The sequence below is a fragment of the Mizuhopecten yessoensis genome, unplaced genomic scaffold (genome assembly GCF_002113885.1).
Source record: "Mizuhopecten yessoensis strain PY_sf001 unplaced genomic scaffold, ASM211388v2 scaffold549, whole genome shotgun sequence".
NCBI lineage: Eukaryota > Metazoa > Mollusca > Bivalvia > Pectinida > Pectinidae > Mizuhopecten > Mizuhopecten yessoensis.
The window spans coordinates 270,824-291,893 of NW_018403602.1; the positions used below are offsets into that span (position 1 = coordinate 270,824).

At 37.1% G+C, this 21,070-nt stretch overlaps 1 protein-coding gene across 8 annotated transcripts in view; it reads left to right on the forward strand.

The window, feature by feature from the left end:
- LOC110450747 (tyrosine-protein phosphatase Lar-like) overlaps positions 1 to 21,070 on the forward strand; it is a 277,405-nt gene that overhangs the window by 233,138 nt on the left and 23,197 nt on the right. For 6 of the 8 annotated variants that reach the window (XM_021498451.1, XM_021498459.1, XM_021498469.1 and 3 more), the window contains 3 exons: positions 195 to 203; positions 5,608 to 5,892; positions 15,600 to 15,908. In XM_021498451.1, coding sequence (XP_021354126.1) covers positions 195 to 203; positions 5,608 to 5,892; positions 15,600 to 15,908 — 603 coding nt within the window. Of the gene's footprint in view, positions 1 to 194; positions 204 to 575; positions 591 to 5,607; positions 5,893 to 15,599; positions 15,909 to 21,070 lie in introns of all 8 variants that reach the window. The other 2 variants (XM_021498477.1, XM_021498482.1) reach the window with 2 other exon arrangements.

The following is a 21,070-nucleotide window of genomic DNA, read 5'->3' on the forward strand; positions in this document are numbered from 1 at the left end:
TGTTCACCAATGGTTCATGCTGAAGAACTATAGTCTGTATGAGATATGTCACAGCTGTGAGACTATAGCCTGTATCAGATTTCACTAATTGCTGTGTAGTCACATGATGTGCTGGTCACTGGTATTGAGCTGTCTATAACATGTAACTCATTTTAGCGTGATTTTTCTTTTTCCTCCACCGTACCTGGGTACAGAGATTGTAGGTGAGCTGCCATTACCTAAACATAGACTTTTTCAGTTTATTTCTCCCGTTTATTTTGATTTTCTATTTCAGCACAGACTTTTTAAGTGTATTTTTAAAAAAAGAAACAAAATAGCTAATGCAATTATATACATTGTACTTTGCCTTCCCTGAATACCAATATAATATATACCTATAAATGATGTGCTAATCATGATCTAAAATGTGCATGCATCTTAAAATGATCTGGTTTATATTGTGTTCTTGTGAGAGCTGAAACACTAAGTCAGGTGGGCGTCAATAGACTGGTCCTCAACCACGAAGGAAGAGTCTGTCTAGTTAAATTAGGAGTGAAGGGAAGTAAAGTTTTTTTCTTTACTAATGTTTGTTTCAGGGGATAGTAGTAGCGGTAAGATTGCATTTTAAACTTTTTGTCTTGATCTTGAATTAACTGTCATGGAATTCATTAGTGCTGTATTAATTGATTGAAGCTTGTAAACAAAATCAGCTAAACAATGCATGATATTTACAAGTGAAATGTCAATATCAGTTAAACTCTCATAGCTATTCCTTTGGCAATGTTGGAATAGTGATAAGACCTTTCCTGTCCCGTAGAGACAGATGTATTGCAGTGTTTGGCATGGAGTTGTAGTGGAATTAACAAGGACTTGAATGTCTGTGTACTTCTGCATTGCTGAGGACTTACGAGCTGTCATTTTGATATGTTGATGTTAGTTATAGTAATTAATCTACTAATTTCTCATTAGTAGCTGTTTGATATGCATTTAATATTTGATGAATTATATCTAGCTCACTTACCAGAGCATTGGGGGGGGGGGGGGGGGGGGGGGATAGGCTGTGCTGAACCTTAATATATATTTTTAGGAGCCAAAAACAGCTTAATTTTACTTGATTAAACTTTTTGAGAAAGCCTTTTTTTGCAAACTAGAACACTGCACTCAATAAGTTTTTGACTATTATAAGGTTGAGGCATCTATATGGAGTGTAAGCAAGGGGCCAAAAGGACTTACTTTAAATTCAACTTGTAGATAGAATCTGATGAAAGCTTTTGATCCCTAATGATAGCCTAATGACCATTTGGGAACTATAAATTATATTTTTTTCTAATATCTAAATAGTTCAGTATAGTCAATGGTTTTTGTTGGAAGATAAAATCCTTACAAATACAGTGTTACACTTGTCAAAATATACATAGATAAAATCCTCAGGCTAATTGTTACACAGAAACAATATTGTTGTGAAGATATTTAAATTTACCAATATTGCTACCAATACCTAGCCAACAAAAGTATGTTTAAGCCCGAAAAAAAATGTTTATATAGGTCAAAAATACTGCAGGTGAAATAGAGAGAGAATAAAGCCACTCAGTGCTACCCTTTACCTTGGTTCAGCGGTACCCTTTACCTTGGTTCAGTGCTACCCTTTACCTTGGTTCAGTGCGACCCGTTACCTTGGTTCAGCGGTACCCTTTACCTTGGTTCAGTGGTACCCTTTACCTTGGTTCAGTGGTACCCTTTACCTTGGTTCAGTGCTACCCGTTACCTTGGTTCAGTGGTAATCTTTACCTTGGTTCAGCGGTACCCTTTACCTTGGTTCAGCGGTACCCTTTACCTTGGTTCAGTGCTACCCTTTACCTTGGATCAGCGGTACCCTTTCCCTTGGTTCAGTGCGCCCCGTTACCTTGGTTCAGCGGAACACTTTACCTTGGTTCAGTTCTACCCTTTACCTTGGCTCAGTGCTACCCTTTACACCTTTGTTCAGTGCTGCTCTTTACCTTGGTTCAGCTGTACCCTTTATCTTGGTTCAGTGCTACCCTTTACCTTGGTTCAGTGCTAATCTTTACTTTGGTTCAGCGGTACTCTTTACCTTGGTTCAGTGCTACCCTTTACCTTGGTTAAGTTTTACTCTTTACCTTGGTTCAGTGCTACCCTTTACACCTTTGTTCAGTGCTACTCTTTACCTTGGTTCAGTGCTACTCTTTACCTTGGTTGAATGCTACCCTATACCTTGGTTCAGTTTTACTCTTTACCTTGGTTCAGTGGTACTCTTTACCTTGGTTCAGCGGTACCTTTTACCTTGGTTCAATGGTACCCTTTACCTTGGTTCAGTTTTACTCTTTACCTTGGTTCAGTGGTACCCTTCACCTTGGTTCAGTGCTACCCTTTACCTTGGTTCAGTGGTACCCTTTACTTTGGTTCAGTGCTACCCTTTATCTTGGTTCAGTGCTACTCTTTACCTTGGTTCAGTGGTACCCCTTACCTTGGTTCAGTGCTACCCTTTACCTTGGTTCAGTGCTACTCTTTACCTTGGTTCAGTGCTACCCTTTACCTTGGTTCAGCAGTGCCCTTTATCTTGGTTCAGTGCTGCTACCCTTTACCTTGGTTCAGTGCTACCCTTTACCTTGGTTCAGTGCTACCCTTTACCTTTGTTCAGTGGTACCCTTTACCTTGGTTCAGTGCTGCCCTTTACCTTGGTTCAGTGCTACCCTTTACCTTGGTTCAGCGGTACCCTTTACTTTGGTTCAGTGCTACCCTTTACCTTGGTTCAGTGCTACCCTTTAGCTTGGTTCAGTGCTACTCTTTACCTTGGTTCAGTGCTACCCTTTACCTTGGTTCAGTGCTACCCTTTACCTTGGTTCAGTGGTACCCTTTACCTTTGTTCAGTGCTACCCTTTACCTTTGTTCAGTGCTACTCTTTACCTTGGTTCAGTGATACCCTGGTTCCATTGTGTAAAATATGACAAGTACTGATTTTTTTAGTATTATACTATAATTCTGTCATCAGGTCTCTGTACATCTAGAGTTCTGACTCATCAGGTCCCTGTACATATTATAGATATTAACCCATCTAGATCATGTAAGTGTTTGAATGTAGGTAGTTCTGTCATCAGGTCTCTGTACATATTATAGATATTAACGTTACTCATCTAGATCATGTAAGTGTTTGATTGTAGGTAGTTCTGACATCAGGTCCCTGTACATATTATAGATATTAACTCATCTAGATCATGTAAGAGTTTGATTGTAGGTAGTTCTGTCATCAGGTCTCTGTACATCTAGAGTTCTGACTCATCAGGTCCCTGTACATATCATAGATATTAACTCATCTAGATGATGTAAGTGTTTGATTGTAGGTAATTCTGACATCAGGGCCCTGTACATATTATAGATATTAACGTTCCTCATCTAGATCATGTAAGTGTTTGAATGTAGGAAGTTCTGTCATCAGGACTCTGTACATATTATAGATATTAACTCATCTAGATCATGTAAGTGTGTGATTGTAGGTAGTTCTGACATCAGGTCCCTGTACATATCATAGATATTAACGTTACTCATCTAAATTATTTAAGTGTTTGATTGTAGGTAGTTCTGACTCATCAGGTCTCTGTACATGTCATAGATATTTACTCATCTAGATCATGTAAGTGTTTGATTATAGGTAGTTCTGTGATCAGGTCCCTGTACATGTCATAGATATTAACCCATCTAGATCATGTAAGTGTTTGAATGTAGGTAGTTCTGTCATCAGGTCCCTGTACATATCATAGATATTAACGTTACTCATCTAGATCATGTAAGTGTTTGATTATAGGTAGTTCTGTGACCAGGTCCCTGTACATGTCATAGATATTAACCCATCTAGATCATGTAAGTGTTTGATTGTAGGTAGTTCTGTCATCAGGTCTCTGTAAATATTATAGATATTAACTCATCTAGATCATGTAAGTGTTTGAATGCTCTCATAATAACACTTTAACAGTTTATTTAAGATGCTAAAGCGAGAAAAAAATGTATAAATTCATGCTAGCACAAAAATGCACACTATTTTTGCCATTGAAGTCATGACATTTGACTTTCACAAACGGGTCATTTTGCTTACTGTGTATTTGAAGTTAATGAAAATGGAAAATGTCATTTTAGAGAAGAAGAAAAATTGAGAAAAATATCTGCACATCTGGTATTATAAAAAAAAAATCTATAAAAGAGTGTTTTCATTTTGTTTAAATTTTTTGTTTGTTTTCTTTTTTTTGTATCATATTTGAACAGAAAATAAAGCAACAATGAATATTTTTTTTCATTCAGTGTCACATTATCAGTTAATAAACAATTATNAAAAAAAAAAAAAAAAAAAAAAAAAAAAAAAAAAAATCTTTTTTTTAGTGATTTTAAGATTGAACATTTTATTTGTTGTTGCTTTTTTCCTGTTATACCTAATTCTAACGTGTGTTGATTGTTTGATAAAAATGAAAAGAAAAAAAATCTTTGAAATTTCTCAAATTTTCATTTAACATTATTAATGTTTCACATATTTTGACCATCGCAAGAGAAATTTTGATGATTTTTGTTAAGCAGAATGTATCAATATATTGATGCAACAACGTGAATTTTGTAAAAGAAATAGATTTTCCTATAAGGAAACAGAACTTAGCCAGCATGCTGATTCCACTTGAGCTCAATGCATGACAAGTTTGTCACGTTTCCACGGTTACAAAAAAATATTAGATGTCATGAGAATCTCATGCTTTGTAAATTAAAGATTGGACCCCCCACAAATTATATAAAAAAAAACATGAAAATAAATAATAAAGAATATGATTTATAGCAGATTTTTGTAAACATCCATTGATACAAATTTATATATTCAATAAAAAAAATATCAAATAAAATTCTTCTTATAGAATTTATATATTTTTTAGACAATTTGCTGGGAAGTCCACCTATAATCTATATATTGTAATGACCTAAGACCGGCTGAGTCCATGTTGTACTACAGAGGGGACAGGTTTCTGCTACCTCTGTTGACACCAAATGACCTAGCCTAGTTTTAGAAAGATAAGAAATCTACTGTAGTAACAGTTTGTAATTTTTTAATTCATAAGAATAGATTTGCATAACTTTTACTGATGTGGAAGCCTGCAAAAGGCTATCAAATTCTTACTGATAAAGCGTGCTCGCCCCACCGCGAGCGATCTGCGGGCGCAATACTGTTGCTACAAATGCAGGTGCGATGGGCTTCGCTTCAACTGCAAAGCGCCTTTCTAGCCTACACTGTCTGAGTTGGCTATACCTTAGTGAAGTCACTAAGCCTAAGGCCCAGTGTCTCAACTGCAGGATGCCAAACGCATCAATTATTCTGTGTAATCACAGGATTATACATTCTTTACATGTCAAAACTACAACATTTCAATCTTGTCAGTTTTATGTTTATGATTAAAAAATATCTGTTAGCTTTTCAAGAATTACATATATATTTCAGTTCAGTTAGACATCCTATATCTCTTAGCCTTCCTATCGATAAAATTTAAAATAAAATAGTTTTCGACATATATTTACCAAGTGATTGTTGCTACTTTTATTCCTCATATGTTGTTATTTATTTGCGCCTTTTTTTCGATTTAACAGTGCCACTTCAGCCCAAAAATTTGCATGCGGCTGCATTGTCGCCCAACCGTATCGAAGTGACGTGGGACCCACCAGAGAACCATCAAAGTGTTATAAGCTACAGGTTATATTTCAATGATTCGTACCGTCGCCAGAGTGCCCATATCACTATAGACCCGCCTGTGACCCGTTTTCGCCTGACCGATCTGACGCCAAACACACTCTACCACATCCAGGTGTCTGCCGTGTCGACGAAGGGTGAGGGCGCCCACACACCTACGATCCAGGTCCAGACCCGACAGTTTGGTATGTGTTTTCCACTGTACATGTCTTCTGTTTTGATATTCATTATTTCCTCTTTTTATGTGTGATTGTACCCGTACTTCATGTTTGGATATACCTTAGTCGTTGAAAAAAATTTATGCTTTGTTTTATTTTATGTAATAAAACGTATAAACCTTCATTGTCATAAAACTTTAATGTGAATTTATTTCCCTGATTTTGTGACGTGAGGTGACATTTGACCTAGCTGTGGTTTCAGTCTTCCTTCACAGATTTCTTTCTCTCCGTGTTTTCCTCCCCACTTGAGGCGGTGTCTCTGTGAATTCTTTCTTTATGGTGATTTTACCAGGTTGTCATTGTTTTTTGCTTTTTTTGATTTTCACAAAAAAATGTGACCTTTTCTACATATTCATGATTGTTTTTCTTATATATATATGTATATCTGTCATCTTTTTATCTCCTTTCTTTGTCTTGTTTACATGTTAATATCAATATCTGTTGAAACTTGTTTGGGAAATGACATCTTCAGGTTCAGGCAAGCCCAAGCCATTTGGTAAGTCTGTTATAAAAAACTTTGTTTTAAATTTTACTTTCACAGCCAGCATAGACTTACATTTTTTTCCCTCTCTTATCGTGTCCGGTGAATACAGTTTGTTTCCAAGCTGACAGGGGAGAGCACTCCTCCTGTTTCCAGACTGACAGGGGAGAGCACTATTCCTGTCCATTCCCTAATCCTACCCAATCCCAGAACTCCTCAGACCCAAATTTTAAACATTTTGAAGAAAAGAAATGTTTTCCCATTATCATCCCCATTCTAAATCTCATAATATTCAATGACATTGAATTGGTTTTTTCGTTGTGAATCGCGACCACATTTACCCTGCTTTATGGTGCGTTAACCTCACCAATAAAGGATCTATAACTGTAGGATGTTGACCAATCTGCTTTGTGTAAACCACTGAAGTTGCTCCATTTTTATTGATATTGTTTACTCCCGGTTTTGGGTCGATATGTCAGTGGTTGGATGTATATTTATCAACACACTGCTTACACGTGCACCACGTTGCTGGACCGCTATAATAAAGTTTTCTATTTCCACGAGTAATCTGCTGGTTGTTTTTTCTTCTTTTATATTTATACATCACCTTAAACCCACACAAAGCGTACCATATAGTTTGGATTTCCGGTTCACATGTGACTTCACCTTCAGTGTTTGTTCACCGTGTCTGATCCACCCCATCTTCAATGTTTCCTTGTTTTTTGGTTTGGTTGTGGAGCTATTTTGACTTGATAATTATCTCCATGTAGTTGGTCGGTTTATTTGCTCCGTGTTTGTTTATAGATTTTAACTGTACTCTTTGTTGCTGTAGGTTATCAGAAACTGTCTTTCTGCTTCTTTGATTTCTTGTGTATCTGTTAGTGAACAATTCTTCATTGTTGGGTAAAACTTCATCACATTTTACCTGTTTGTTTTCGGTTCTTCACGAAATTCATATTTTGTATGATTTGACGTTTGACTCTATGAGGACATGCTAGGAAATGCCTTTTTGTAAATGTTATATTTGACTTTAAACATCAGTGACAAAGGAATATAACAGTAAGTTTGATGTCACAAGTGGAGGGACAAAAATGATAACTATCACTACTGACTTGTATAGAAAGTATCTACTGTTGTAAAAACTGACAGATCTTTCAATGAACACTGTACTTAAAACCAAAATGACTATAAGTGACTCTTTGAAATCATGAATTAATTTTGTTTAAATTAATTTTTCCACATTATTTATCATATTGCTCATAGAAATCATTATCATTGTTTTATTGTCAGTGTATTATGTATTATTCTTTTTAGCTCTAATGACTCATGAAGCCAAATGAGCTTATGCTGGGGTGCGGCATCCATCGTCACTCTGTCAACTTCTTTTTATTTCAAATGACTACTTATCTTGAACAGCTGCAGATATTTTCACAAAATTTGTTGTGGGACATCCCTTGGTCAAGGGAATTCATTGTTCATTAAGGATGGGGCCCATAAGGGGAAATAAGGGTTAACCGTCAAAAGGGGAAATAAGGGTTAACCGTCAAAAGGCTACCTAACATTTTTGAGGTTAATTTTTTTAAAGTACAATTCCCTTTTGTCAATATAAATGCTGCTAATATTCTTACCAAATGCTAGTTTTATTCTTTGATCAATAAGTAACCTGAGTCGGCCACAAAAGGCTCAACTTTGTTCAATTGACAAGTAAGCGATACAGGCCAAATGGGCCTCTTGTTCCCATAAATTGTCTTTTTGTGAATATGTGTTATAATGCTTTACTAACAGTGTCCGCAAAACCTTCAGAACCTCCTCGCACTTCAGATACAAATATGTCGGTTCAACGGTGTTAGTATGGCGTTGGCTTACTTGTTTGCTGCCGATTTCTCATGTATCCTCATTGGGTCTCCAGACAGGCCTTTTTTTATTACAATTAATGAACGCACCAAATCAGAAAACATGTTTCCAAATGAACGTGTTTAATTGTAAGTTAAATACTTCAGTACGATCCTGTTGAAATTTTCAACTTGGGTGCCCTTGACTAGAAGCAGTAAGCCTGCAAAGCAAAAAAATAAAATAAAGATAGCAAAGTGATCTGCCTGTAATCTCTTCACCAAGAGGGAATAAAGAATTCTATCTATCTATCTATCTGGTCAGAAAAAGGTACGGGATGTTTAAGGACCAAATGTCTGGCAATATTCTAAACAGTTTTGTGGTGACTGAGGTTCGCGGAGACTGTTATTAACATAACATTATGTAGTATTGTATGACAACAAGTTTCGACAGGGGAAGTGATGGAGGGGAAAGATACTCACAGAATCAAGTAATCATCATAAAATGGGATTTTGGTCCCATTTTGGTGTTAGGAAAAGGACGAGAACACAGCTCTGTGTAGTGGACTACATACCATTGTCACAGCTATCTGTTGTATCGTAGCTGTTCACGGCGTAGAGTGTTTATATATATTTGACTCATGGATCAAATCATCTGTTTAAGTCATTCTCTATAAATGTAACCAGTTGAAAACTGACTCAGGTTGTCCCATTGACCTAATGTGAACTATAAAATATCCATTTCAGATAATTTCTAACAAACAAACAAAATATACACATTACTTTTTTTCATAAATTCTTGTTTTCTGAAACTTTTGGCAGTTAAAATTCTGTGTTTCAATTTAGTCCTGGATATTGCTGTAGTCAGTTAACAAAGGTCCACTAAGTAAATATATCTATATCGTGCCCTACACTTCTTTATATTTATTGTTATTGTACTGTCTGCAGAGGGAGAGCCTTTAACAAATCGTGTTGATCAAGATAGTGTTCAATGTTTATTTGGGAGAGTAGGAAAATGGTACCAGAATAATCAATGTAACAATAGTGTACATTATCTCTACCTCAAAATAGTATTAGTTCAAATTTACGATGGCAGTTACCATATTGAATGGTAGAAAATTTACCGGTAGAGAAGCAAAACATCAATAGAATAGCAGCAGATTCTCTCATAGCCTAACAGAAGATTTAGGAAATAACCCTAATGGCATTCCCTCACACTGTAGCAGAATATCTCACATACAGTGGTAGAATTCCCTCACACTGTAGCAGAGCATCTCCCATGCAGTGGTAGAATTCCTTCACACTGTAGCAGAGCATCTCCCATGCAGTGGTAGAATTCCTTCACACTGTAGCAGAGCATCTCCCATGCAGTGGTAGAATTCCCTCACACTATAGCAGAGCCTCTCCCATACAGTGATGGAATTACCTCACACTGTAGCACAATATCTCCCATACAGTGGAAGAATTCCCTCACACTATAGCAGAGTATCTCCCATACAGTGATAGAATTACCTCACACTGTAGCAGAATATCTCCCATACAGTGATAGAATTCCCTCACACTGTAGCAGAATATCTACCACTGTATGGGAGATTCTCTGCTGTAGTGTAAGGGAATTCTACCCTTGTATGTGAGATACTCTGCTTTAGTGTGAGGTAATTCTACCACTGTATCTATAGTGTGAGGGAATTCTGCCATTGTATGTGAGATACTCCGCTATAGTGTGAGGGAATTCTACCGCTGTATGGGAGATATTCTGTTACAGTGTGAGGTAATTCTATCACTGTAGCAGAATATCTCCCCTACAGTGGTAGAATTCCCTCATACTATAGCAGAGCATCTCCCATACAGTGGTAAAATTCCCTCACACTATAGCAGAACATCTCCCATACAGTGGTAAAATTCCCTCACACTATAGCAGAGTATCTCCTATACAGTGGTAGAATTCCCGCACACTATAGCAGAGCATCTCCCATACCGTGGTAGAATTCCCTCACACTAGAGCAGAGTATCTCCCATACAATGGTAGAGTTCCCTCACACTGTAGCAGAGCATCTCCCATACGGTGGTAGAATTCCCTCACACCATAGCAGAGCATCTCCCATACAGCGGTAGAATTCCCTCACACTGTCGCAGAATATCTCCCATACAGTAGTAGCATTCCCTCACACTGTAGCAGAATCTCTCCCATACAGTGGTAGACTTCCCTCACACTGTAGCAGAGCATCTCCCATACAGAGGTAGAATTCCCTCACACTAGAGCAGAGTATCTCCCATACATTGGTAGAATTACCTCACACTGTAACAGAATATCTCCCATACAGCGATAGAATTACCTCACACTGTAGCAGAATCTCTCCCATACAGTGGTAGATTTCCCTCACACTGTAGCAGAATAGCTCCCATACAGGGGTAGAATTCCCTCACACTAGAGCAGAGTATCTCCCATACAGTGGTATCTCCCATACAGTGGTAAAATTCCCTCACACTATAGCAGAGCGTCTCCCATACAGTGGTAGATATTCTGCTACAGTGTTAGGGAATTCTATCACTGTATGGGAGATATTCCCTCACACTGTAGCAGAGCATCTCCCATACAATGGTAGAGTTCCCTCACACTGTAGCAGAATCTCTCCCATACAGTGGTAGAACTACCTCACACTATAGCAGAGTATCTCCCATACAGTGGTAGAATTACCTCACACTATAGCAGAGTATCTCACATACAATGGTAGAATTCCCTTACACTACAGCAGAGAATCTCACATACAATGGTAGAATTCCCTCACACTGTAGCAGAGTATCTCACATACAGTGGGAGAATTCCCTCACACTGTAGCAGAATCTCTCCCATACAGTGGTAGAATTCCCTTACACTATAGCAGAATATCTCCCATATAGTGGTAGAACTCCCTCACACTGTAGCAGAGTATCTCGCATACAGTGGTAGAATTCCCTCACAAGAATTCCCTCACACTGTAGCAGAATCTCTCCCATACAGTGGTAGAATTCCCTCGCACTATAGCAGAGTATCTCCCATACAGTTGTAGAATTACCTCACACTATAGCAGAGAATCTCACATACAATGGTAGAATTCCCTTCCACTACAGCAGAGAATCTCACATACAATGGTAGAATTCACTCATACTATAGCAGAGCATCTCCCATACAGTGGTGGAATTCCCTCACACTATAGCAGAGCATCTCACATACAGTGGTAGAATTCCCTCGCACTGTAGCAGAATATCTCCCATACAGTCTCCCATACAGTGGTAGAATTCCCTCACACTGTCGCAGAGTACCTCCCATACAGTGGTAGAATTACCTCACACTATAGCTGAGTATCTCACATACAATGGTAGAATTCCCTCACTCTATAGCAGAGTATCTCCCATACAGTGGAAGAATTACCTCACACTATAGCAGAGTATCTCCCATACAGTGGTAGAACTACCTCACACTATAGCAGAGTATCTCCCATACAGTTGTAGAATTACCTCACACTATAGCAGAGTATCTCCCATACATTGGTAGAATTACCTCACACTATAGCTGAGTATCTCACATACAATGGTAGAATTCCCTTCCACTACAGCAGAGAATCTCACATACAATGGTAGAATTCCCTCACTCTATAGCAGAGTATCTCCCATACAGTTGTAGAATTACCTCACACTATAGCAGAGTATCTCACATACAATGGTAGAATTCCCTTCCACTACAGCAGAGAATCTCACATACAATGGTAGAATTCCCTTACACTACAGCAGAGAATCTGTAGCAGAATATCTCCCATACAGTGGAAGAATTCCCTCACACTGTAGCAGAGTACCTCCCATACAGTGGTAGAATTACCTCACACTAAAGCAGAGTATCTCACATACAATGGTAGAATTACCTTACACTACAGCAGAGAATCTCACATACAATGGTAGAATTCCCTTCCACTACAGCAGAGAATCTCACATACAATGGTAGAATTCCCTCACTCTATAGCAGAGTATCTCCCATACAGTTGTAGAATTACCTCACACTATAGCAGAGTATCTCACATACAGTGGAAGAATTCCCTCTCACTGTAGCAGAATATCTCCCATACAGGGGGAGAATTCCCTCACACTATAGCAGAGTATCTCCCAGACAGTGGTAGAATTACCTCACACTATAGCAGAGAATCTCACATACAATGGTAGAATTCCCTTACACTACAGCAGAGAATCTGTAGCAGAATATCTCCCATACAGTGATAGAATTCCCTCACACTATAGCAGAGCAGCTCCCATACAGTGGTAGAATTCCCTCACACTATAGCATAGAATCTCCCATATAGTGGTAGAATTCCCTCACACTGTAGCAGAGTATCTCACATACAGTGGTAGAATTCCCTCACACTATAGCATAGAATCTCCCATATAGGGGTAGAATTCCCTCACACTGTAGCAGAGTATCTCACATACAATGGTAGAATTCCCTCACACTATAGCAGAGCATCTCACATACAGTGGTAGAATTCCCTCACACTATAGCAGAGAATCTCACATACAGTGGTAGAATTCCCTCACACTATAGCAGAATATCTCACATACAGTGGTAGAATTCCCTCACACTGTAGCAGAATATCTCCCATACAGTGGTAGAATTCCCTTACACTATAGCATAGAATACCACATACAGTGGTAGAATTTCCTCACACTGTAGCAGAGTATCTCCCCTAGAGTGGTAGAATTACCTCACACTATAGCAGAATATCTCCCATACAGCGGTAGAATTACCTCACACTATAGCAGAATATCTCCCATACAGCGGTAGAATTACCTCACACTATAGCAGAGCATCTCACATACAGTGGAAGAATTCCCTCACACTGTAGCAGAGCATCTCACATACAGTGGAAGAATTCCCTCACACTGTAGCAGAGCATCTCACATACAGTGGAAGAATTCCCTCACACTATAGAAGAGAATCTCACATACAGTGGTAGAATTACCCCACACTGTAGCAGAATATCTCCCATACAGCGGTAGAATTACCTCACACTGTAGCAGAATATCGCCCATACAGTGGTAGAATTTCCTCACACTGTAGCAGAGTATCTCCCCTAGAGTGGTAGAATTACCTCACACTATAGCAGAATATCTCACAAACAGTGGTAGAATTCCCTCCCACTATAGCAGAATATCTCACACTATAGCAGAGTATCTCACATACAGTGGTAGAATTCCCTTACACTATAGCATAGAATATCACATACAGTGGTAGAATTCCCTCACACTATAGCCGAGTATCTCACATACAGTGGTAGAATTCCCTTACACTACAGCAGAGAATCTCACATACAGTGGTAGATTTCCTCACACTATAGCAGAGAATCTCACATACAGTGATAGAATTCCCTCACACTATAGCAGAGTATCTCACATACAGTGGTAGAATTCCCTCACACTATAGCAGAGTATCTCCAATACAGTGGTAGAATTACCTCACACTATAGCAGAATATCTCCCATACAGTGGTAGAATTCCCTCACACTATAGCAGAGTATCTCACATACAGTGGTAGAATTCCCTCACACTGTAGCAGAGCATCTCCCTTACAGTGGTAGAATTCCCTCACACTATAGCAGAGGATCTCACATACAGTGGTAGAATTCCCTCACACTATAGCAGAGGATCTCACATACAGTGGTAGAATTCCCTCACACTGTAGCAGAGCATCTCCCATACAGTGGTAGAATTCCCTCACACTGTAGCAGAGCATCTCCCATACAGTGGTAGAATTCCCTCACACTGTAGCAGAGCATCTCCCTTACAGTGGTAGAATTCCCTCACACTATAGCAGAGTATCTCCCATACAGTAGTAGAAATAACTATATAGTATTTTATAGAAAAGTTCCTCATATAATAGCAAAATGACAGCCACACAGTAGCAGATGATTTACCTATAGAAAAGTTCCTCATAGAATTAAAGAAAAATCCTTTGTAGAATAGCTGAAAAATCCTTCGTAGAATAGCAGAAAATCCTTCATAGAATTGCCGCTGCAGAAGTTTCACCAAAAGAAGTGGACACATGTATGAGATGGGTAAAATCAGGTCTTGAGACAAGAACCAGCATGTGTTGACTTGACCACTGGTCATCTATTGGTTGACCACTGGCTACTGTAGTGCCATTGAGGATCAAACCTACAATGGTACCAACTACAAGGGCAAAACCAAGGGAGATAACAAATTTCCTACTTCATTGTTGAAAAGTAAAGGCATGAATTGCATGTCATACCATTCAAGAAAAAGAACTTGTAGTTAGCTCAGAGGAAAGAAGTATGTTATAACAGAACTTGTAGTTAGCTCAGAGGAAAGAAATATTTTATAACAGAATTTGTAGTTATCTCAGAGGAAAGAAATATGTTATAACAGAACTTGTAGTTAGCTCAGAGGAAAGAAATATGTTATAACAGAACTTGTAATTAGCTCAGAGGAAAGAAATATTTTATAAAAGAATGTATTTGCCCCACCCCTATTCTTAAACTGCAACTCAAGAAATATATGATTCTGTGAAGGATTGTTGGGAAATGGTTCTCTGGTAATCAGTGTGATGGGTATTATTAAGTCGCCCTGTTTGAAATGGTCTAACGTATGCCTCTCTTGCATGTGTAGTTAGACCAACAATGGTCGCTACTTTACATATCCTAGATATTCTGATATATAACTATCGGAGGCATGTAATCTGCTTTCTACATCAATGATGCTATGAACTTCTACTACAAAAATTGATGCTACAGTTTCAGAATCATGGAATAAAACCTATATAGCATTTTCTCTAGACTTCTGTTTAGACTATAGAATTCTCCTATGATATGCATCTGTAGTAAAGCCTGAAGTATTTGTTCCTTTATATCATTTTAGTTGGTTTGGAAGTTTTGCAATTGATATAGGAAATGTTAAAACTGAATTGATGCATTTTAAGGTATTTGGAATGATGTTGAAATCCAGTGTTTTCATATTGGGCAATCTTTAGTTTACTTGGAAATGGAAGTATAAAACAAAAAATTATTGCGTTAAGTTCGATCCATGACTCAAATAGCATAGCCTTATGTGTTTGTTTTTATTTTTTTCGCCTTAAAATTTCACGAAAGACTTGAGCTTTTATAAATCATTTCTTTCTTTTCTTTTCGACCACATAAGTCTGTCATTACAACGATCATACAATGCTGCATGTTGTTTTTTGTCATGTTTTTTATTATTTATGTTTTGTTTTTCATCTTTTTTTATTTCTTGTCTTCTTTGTTTTTCTCTTTTATTGTCGATCTTCCCCAATGACCCCCTTGAAAATGATCCACCCATGGCCATCTTGAATTATGACAATTCAGTTCCAAGTGGTGAGCCTCAAAATCTTAGCGGCCGACCAATCGACTCTCGGAGTATTGAGGTCACGTGGAACCCTCCTCCTCCAGATCAGCAAAATGGTGACATAACAGGCTATAAGATTTTTTACGTGAAAAATGTGCCTGATTTGTCAGAAGAAGATGCTCAGTCTGTTACCGTGAATGCAGTCCCCAACAAGTTGACGCTAGCGAACCTGTCGGTGTGGACGCAGTATAAGATTTGGGTGCTGGCGTCCACAAGTGTGGGTGATGGCCCTAAATCGCAGCCCATCATCGTGTCGACCGATGAAGATGGTAGGTAGCGTCTGCTCTGATTGGCTACTCGCTGCAGTAGTTATATGCTAATTCTGGTTGGCTGTGGAAAAGGAACTTAAACAGATATCTATTATTTGAGTTTTACATTAGCAAATATTTAATACTAATAGATTCCTTGTTTGAATTAACTGTTTTGGTATCTGGTTTAGAAGCCTTTCCAAAACTTATACAACCAGATCTTTATTTCAAATCTACATCTTGAAGTCCTTTCTCCTCCTCTTTTTCCATACATCAGGAAGTTTCTTACTAATATCATCCCAACAATTCAATATCATCATCTTTCTTCATCATTTTCATCCCAATTGTCATATTGGTTTAGTCAAGTAATAAACTTCTGAACCGTGTTCAATTAAATTATGGAGGAAACAATCACCATTATGTGTTTATAGCAAACAGTCAGTATCATTTGTCTTTGGAAGTAGAACTAAATACACATATATAAAGGAGATTGTGAAAAAGAAACATCCTTTTATTTGTTGTAAAAGTGATATTATTTAAAAAGTACATCCTTTTTATTGTCATTTGATTGAGGTTTTTCACTCACATTTGACAAGAAAATGATAGTTTCGTTTTTTATAATTATTACATCATATGAGCACACTTGTATCATTGTTCATTTTCATTAATGTCATTTCTTTCTTCATTGCACTCATTTTTTCTGATATTGCATCCTCATTTACCTCCCATTAATTCATTGGTCTTTTGCATCATCGTTTTCCTCACCTCTTTGTATCCTTTTCTTTACACACTCATCTTACAGAACCATTCATTACCTGTGTCTGTTGACTAATTATTTAAGATGAGTGCATCTGTCATGTTCTTTCCGAAAAAAGATATTCATTTATCTACTAATTCTACTACCTGTCGGTGATAGTCATCATTTATCTACTAATTCTACTACCTGTCGGTAAAAGTCATCATTTATCTACTAATTCTACTACCTGTCAGTAGTCATCATTGCGAACACTATAGAAATGAGATCTATTTCATTCCTTTACATCTTTCTAATATCATTCATACCAATTCCATTTCAAATCATTTCCTCTCTTCATATCCCATAATAATCCAAACATGTTTTTCATTCACAAAAATTCTAGTCTTGAACTTTGAACCCTGACCCCAAATTTCTAGTAACACTTAAATTGGCGATGGTATCTATAGCTGAGAAACATATTTTTTCTTGTATATTAATTATTTTGAATGTGTAAGTATATATTCCAATGACTCTAATATATACAAATGAGTATATGTTTCCATGGAAACTAACAAGCATGCTGCATGTACCCTGCATGTCCGTTTTACTGTCACCCTGTTTCCTTGTGGCTAGTATGGATTTCTTTCCTCTGTCTTCTCTCTGTTTTTTTCTATGTTTGTGAATGTTGTGTGTGTCAATCCATTAACAAACAAAACCTGCCACATTTCGTTGAATTTGGAACATGAAATTGATTAATCATTGAGATTGACCATTTTTAGAAATCATGAAAAATGAAAATATGGACTAGTATAACATTTCGTGCTCTTACTCCAGACAAAAATTAGAGTTCATTTGGCCCAATTACAAAATGTTTCTGTAGAGAATCATTTTTTGACTAAATTCATGCATGATTGGTACAATAGAAAACCATTAAAAAATATCATAGAATGGTAACATAGAGTGATGTCGGTAAATACTGTCATCCCACAGAAATGGTTACCATTCGAGTATATGACATAGATTGATGTCAGTAAATAGTGTCATCCAACAGAAATGGATACCATTCATGTATATGACAGACTGATGTCGGTAAATACTGTCCTCTCACAGAAATGGTTACCATTCGAGGATATGACATAGAATGATGTCGGTAAATACTGTCATCTCACAGAAATGGTTACCATTCGAGTATATGACATAGAATGATGTCAGTAAATATTGTCATCCAACAGAAATGGTTACCATTCATGTATATGACATAGAATGATGTCGGTAAATACTGTCATCTCACAGAAATGGTTACCATCCATGTATATGACATAGAATGATGTCAGTAAATACTGTCATCCCACAGAAATGGTTACCATCCATGTATATGACATAGAATGATGTCGGTAAATACTGTCATCCCACAGAAATGGTTACCATTCGAGTATATGACATAGAATGATGTCAGTAAATTTCGTCATCCAACAGAAATGGTTACCATTCATGTATATGAGATAGAATGATGTCGGTAAATACTGTCATCTCACAGAAATGGTTACCATTCGAGCATATGACATAGAATGATGTCAGTAAATATTGTCAGCCAACAGAAATGGTTACCATCCATGTATATGACATAGAATGATGTCAGTAAATACTGTCATCTCACAGAAATGGTTACCATTCGAGCATATGACATAGAATGATGTCAGTAAATATTGTCATCCAACAGAAATGGGTACCATTCATGTATATGACATAGAATGATGTCGGCAAATACTGTCATCCCACAGAAACGGTTACCATTCATGTATATGACATAGAATGATGTCAGTAAATATTGTCATCCAACAGAAATGGGTACCATTCATGTATATGACATAGAATGATGTCGGTAAATTCTGTCATCTCACAGAAACGGTTACCATTCGAGTATATGACATAGAATGATGTCAGTAAATATTATCATCCAACAGAAATGGTTACCATTCATGTATATGAGATAGAATGATGTCGGTAAATACTGTCATCTCACAGAAATGGTTACCATTCGAGTATATGACATAGAATGATGTCAGTAAATACTGTCATCCCACAGAAATGGGTACCATTCATGTATATGACATAGAATGATGTCGGCAAATACTGTCATCCCACAGAAATGGTTACCATTCGAGTATATGACATAGAATGATGTCGGTAAATACTGTCATCACACAGAAATGGTTACCATTCCAGTATATGACATAGAATGATGTCGGTAAAAACTGCCATCCTGCAGAAATGGTTACCATTCATGTATATGACATAGAATGATGGCGGTAAATACTGTCATCCCACAGAAATGGGTACCATTCGAGTATATTACATAGAATGATGTCGGTAAATACTGTCATCCCACAGAAATGGTTACCATTCCTGTATATGACATAGAATGATGCTGGGAAATACTGTCATCCCACAGAAATGGTTACCATTCGAGTATATGACATAGAATGATGTCAGTAAATACTGTCATCCCACAGAAATGGGTACCATTCGAGTATATTACATAGAATGATGTCGGTAAATACTGTCATCCCACAATATGGTTACCAGTCATGTATATGACATAGAATGATGTCGGTAAATACTGTCATCCCACAATATGGTTACCATTCATGTATATGACATAGAATGATGTCGGTAAATACTGTCACCCCACAGAAATGGTTACCATTCATGTATATGAAATAGAATGATGTCGGGAAATACTGTCATCCCACAGAAATGTTTACCATTCATGTATATGACATAGAAGGATGTCGGTAAATACTGTCATCCCACAGAAATGGTTACCATTCATGTATATGACACATTCTGCAATATCTATTATGTGATTTTTTGTATGTTTGTTTACAAATCAACATGATGAGGTAAACATGTTTGTTCCCGGAGTAACACCACAATGTATGTACAGTACTTGTCTAATGAAATTCCTTCCTCGTTTGAAGTGTTCGTTTGATTGGCTCAGCATGTCTGTTTTACAACTAACATCTTTTATATATATATATGTAAACCAACTTGGTGTGAAACCAGTGTAGGAGAAAATTGACACCATTCTGAACCAGACATCATATATATACAGTATATATACTTGTATATATGTATATATCAGAACTAATGCGATGAAATTTTTGTACCGTTTTGACTTCAGTGTTTTTTATATTGAATATATTACAATATATATCTGATGTGACCATGAATGACTGATTTCATTATATCAATTGCATGACATCTTTTTTTCTCAGCGACCAGATAAACATACACCACCACGTAGGAGCCGATTCCTTTTTTTGGTTACAGCTCTTGTTTTAGACCAGAATTCCTAGTCAAGGATATAGCATTATCCGTGCAAATGCTGCCTTTCTTTACTACAGAGTCATTGCATGCGACAGCGCTGCGGTGCGCAGTTGAAATAAATATTGCTCAACCATTGGGGAAATTAATACAAATTTGATCTGAATATAAATCTAAATCTAAATTGTGTACAATTAACAGGAGGACAGTTTATACTACATAAAGTAAGAAGTGCTATTGTAGAAAAGAGAAAATTGTCAAAATACCTGGAGACTTAAAAAAAAAGTGTCTGAAAAGTATACGTGTAACTCTTCTGACTAGAGGGAATTTTGTTTGTAGCTCGTACAAGCTGCTTTACGGAATAGCATATTCTGAGACGTAGATTCTAGTTGAACAGTCTTTTCTGCCATTTTTTGTTTTCTTTCTAGAAACTGTTTGGAAGCTTTCTGTGATCCTAGATTAGACCTAGATATGTATATACATTATATACTACACCTTACACCTTGGTCTCGTGTAGCCTAGATATGTATATACATTATATACTACATAACTTACACCTTGGTCTCGTGTAGCATAGATATGTATTTGGGTGTGTGCACCAACCAAATCCAAAAGATAACATCAAAATTGCTACATGATAGAAAATTAAAAGTCTGGCTGAGGGGTTCAGTCTTATTTTGAAATCTCCATTTTGGTTGTTGGTATGGCAACTTGGATGCTGTGCAGCGAGCTAGGCTGTGAAAACCACATAGCTTCTGTGATGTGGAAACTTTATCAGACGCTTTATCAGCAACCCAAGTCCACTTAAACTAGACACCTATACTCCAATAAAATAAAGGATCTTGCACTTCCTGCCTTCTTGATGATTTTTGTTTTAATTTACATTTGTTTAATTGATTATTTTTAGATATTTATTTTTTTGCACTGTTCAGCAAGTCAGCAAAGATTTCTTTTTGGAAAATCCTAGTTTTGCAATTTACTAGATATTTTTTTTAGACTTTATTTTTGAACTACATCATATCTTTTATATATATATTTTATGAATTTTTCAACTGCGTTCGTTTTTTATATTTACTAGATTTTTTAATTGTATTCAAGAGCAAATTTTTTGCCTATGAAA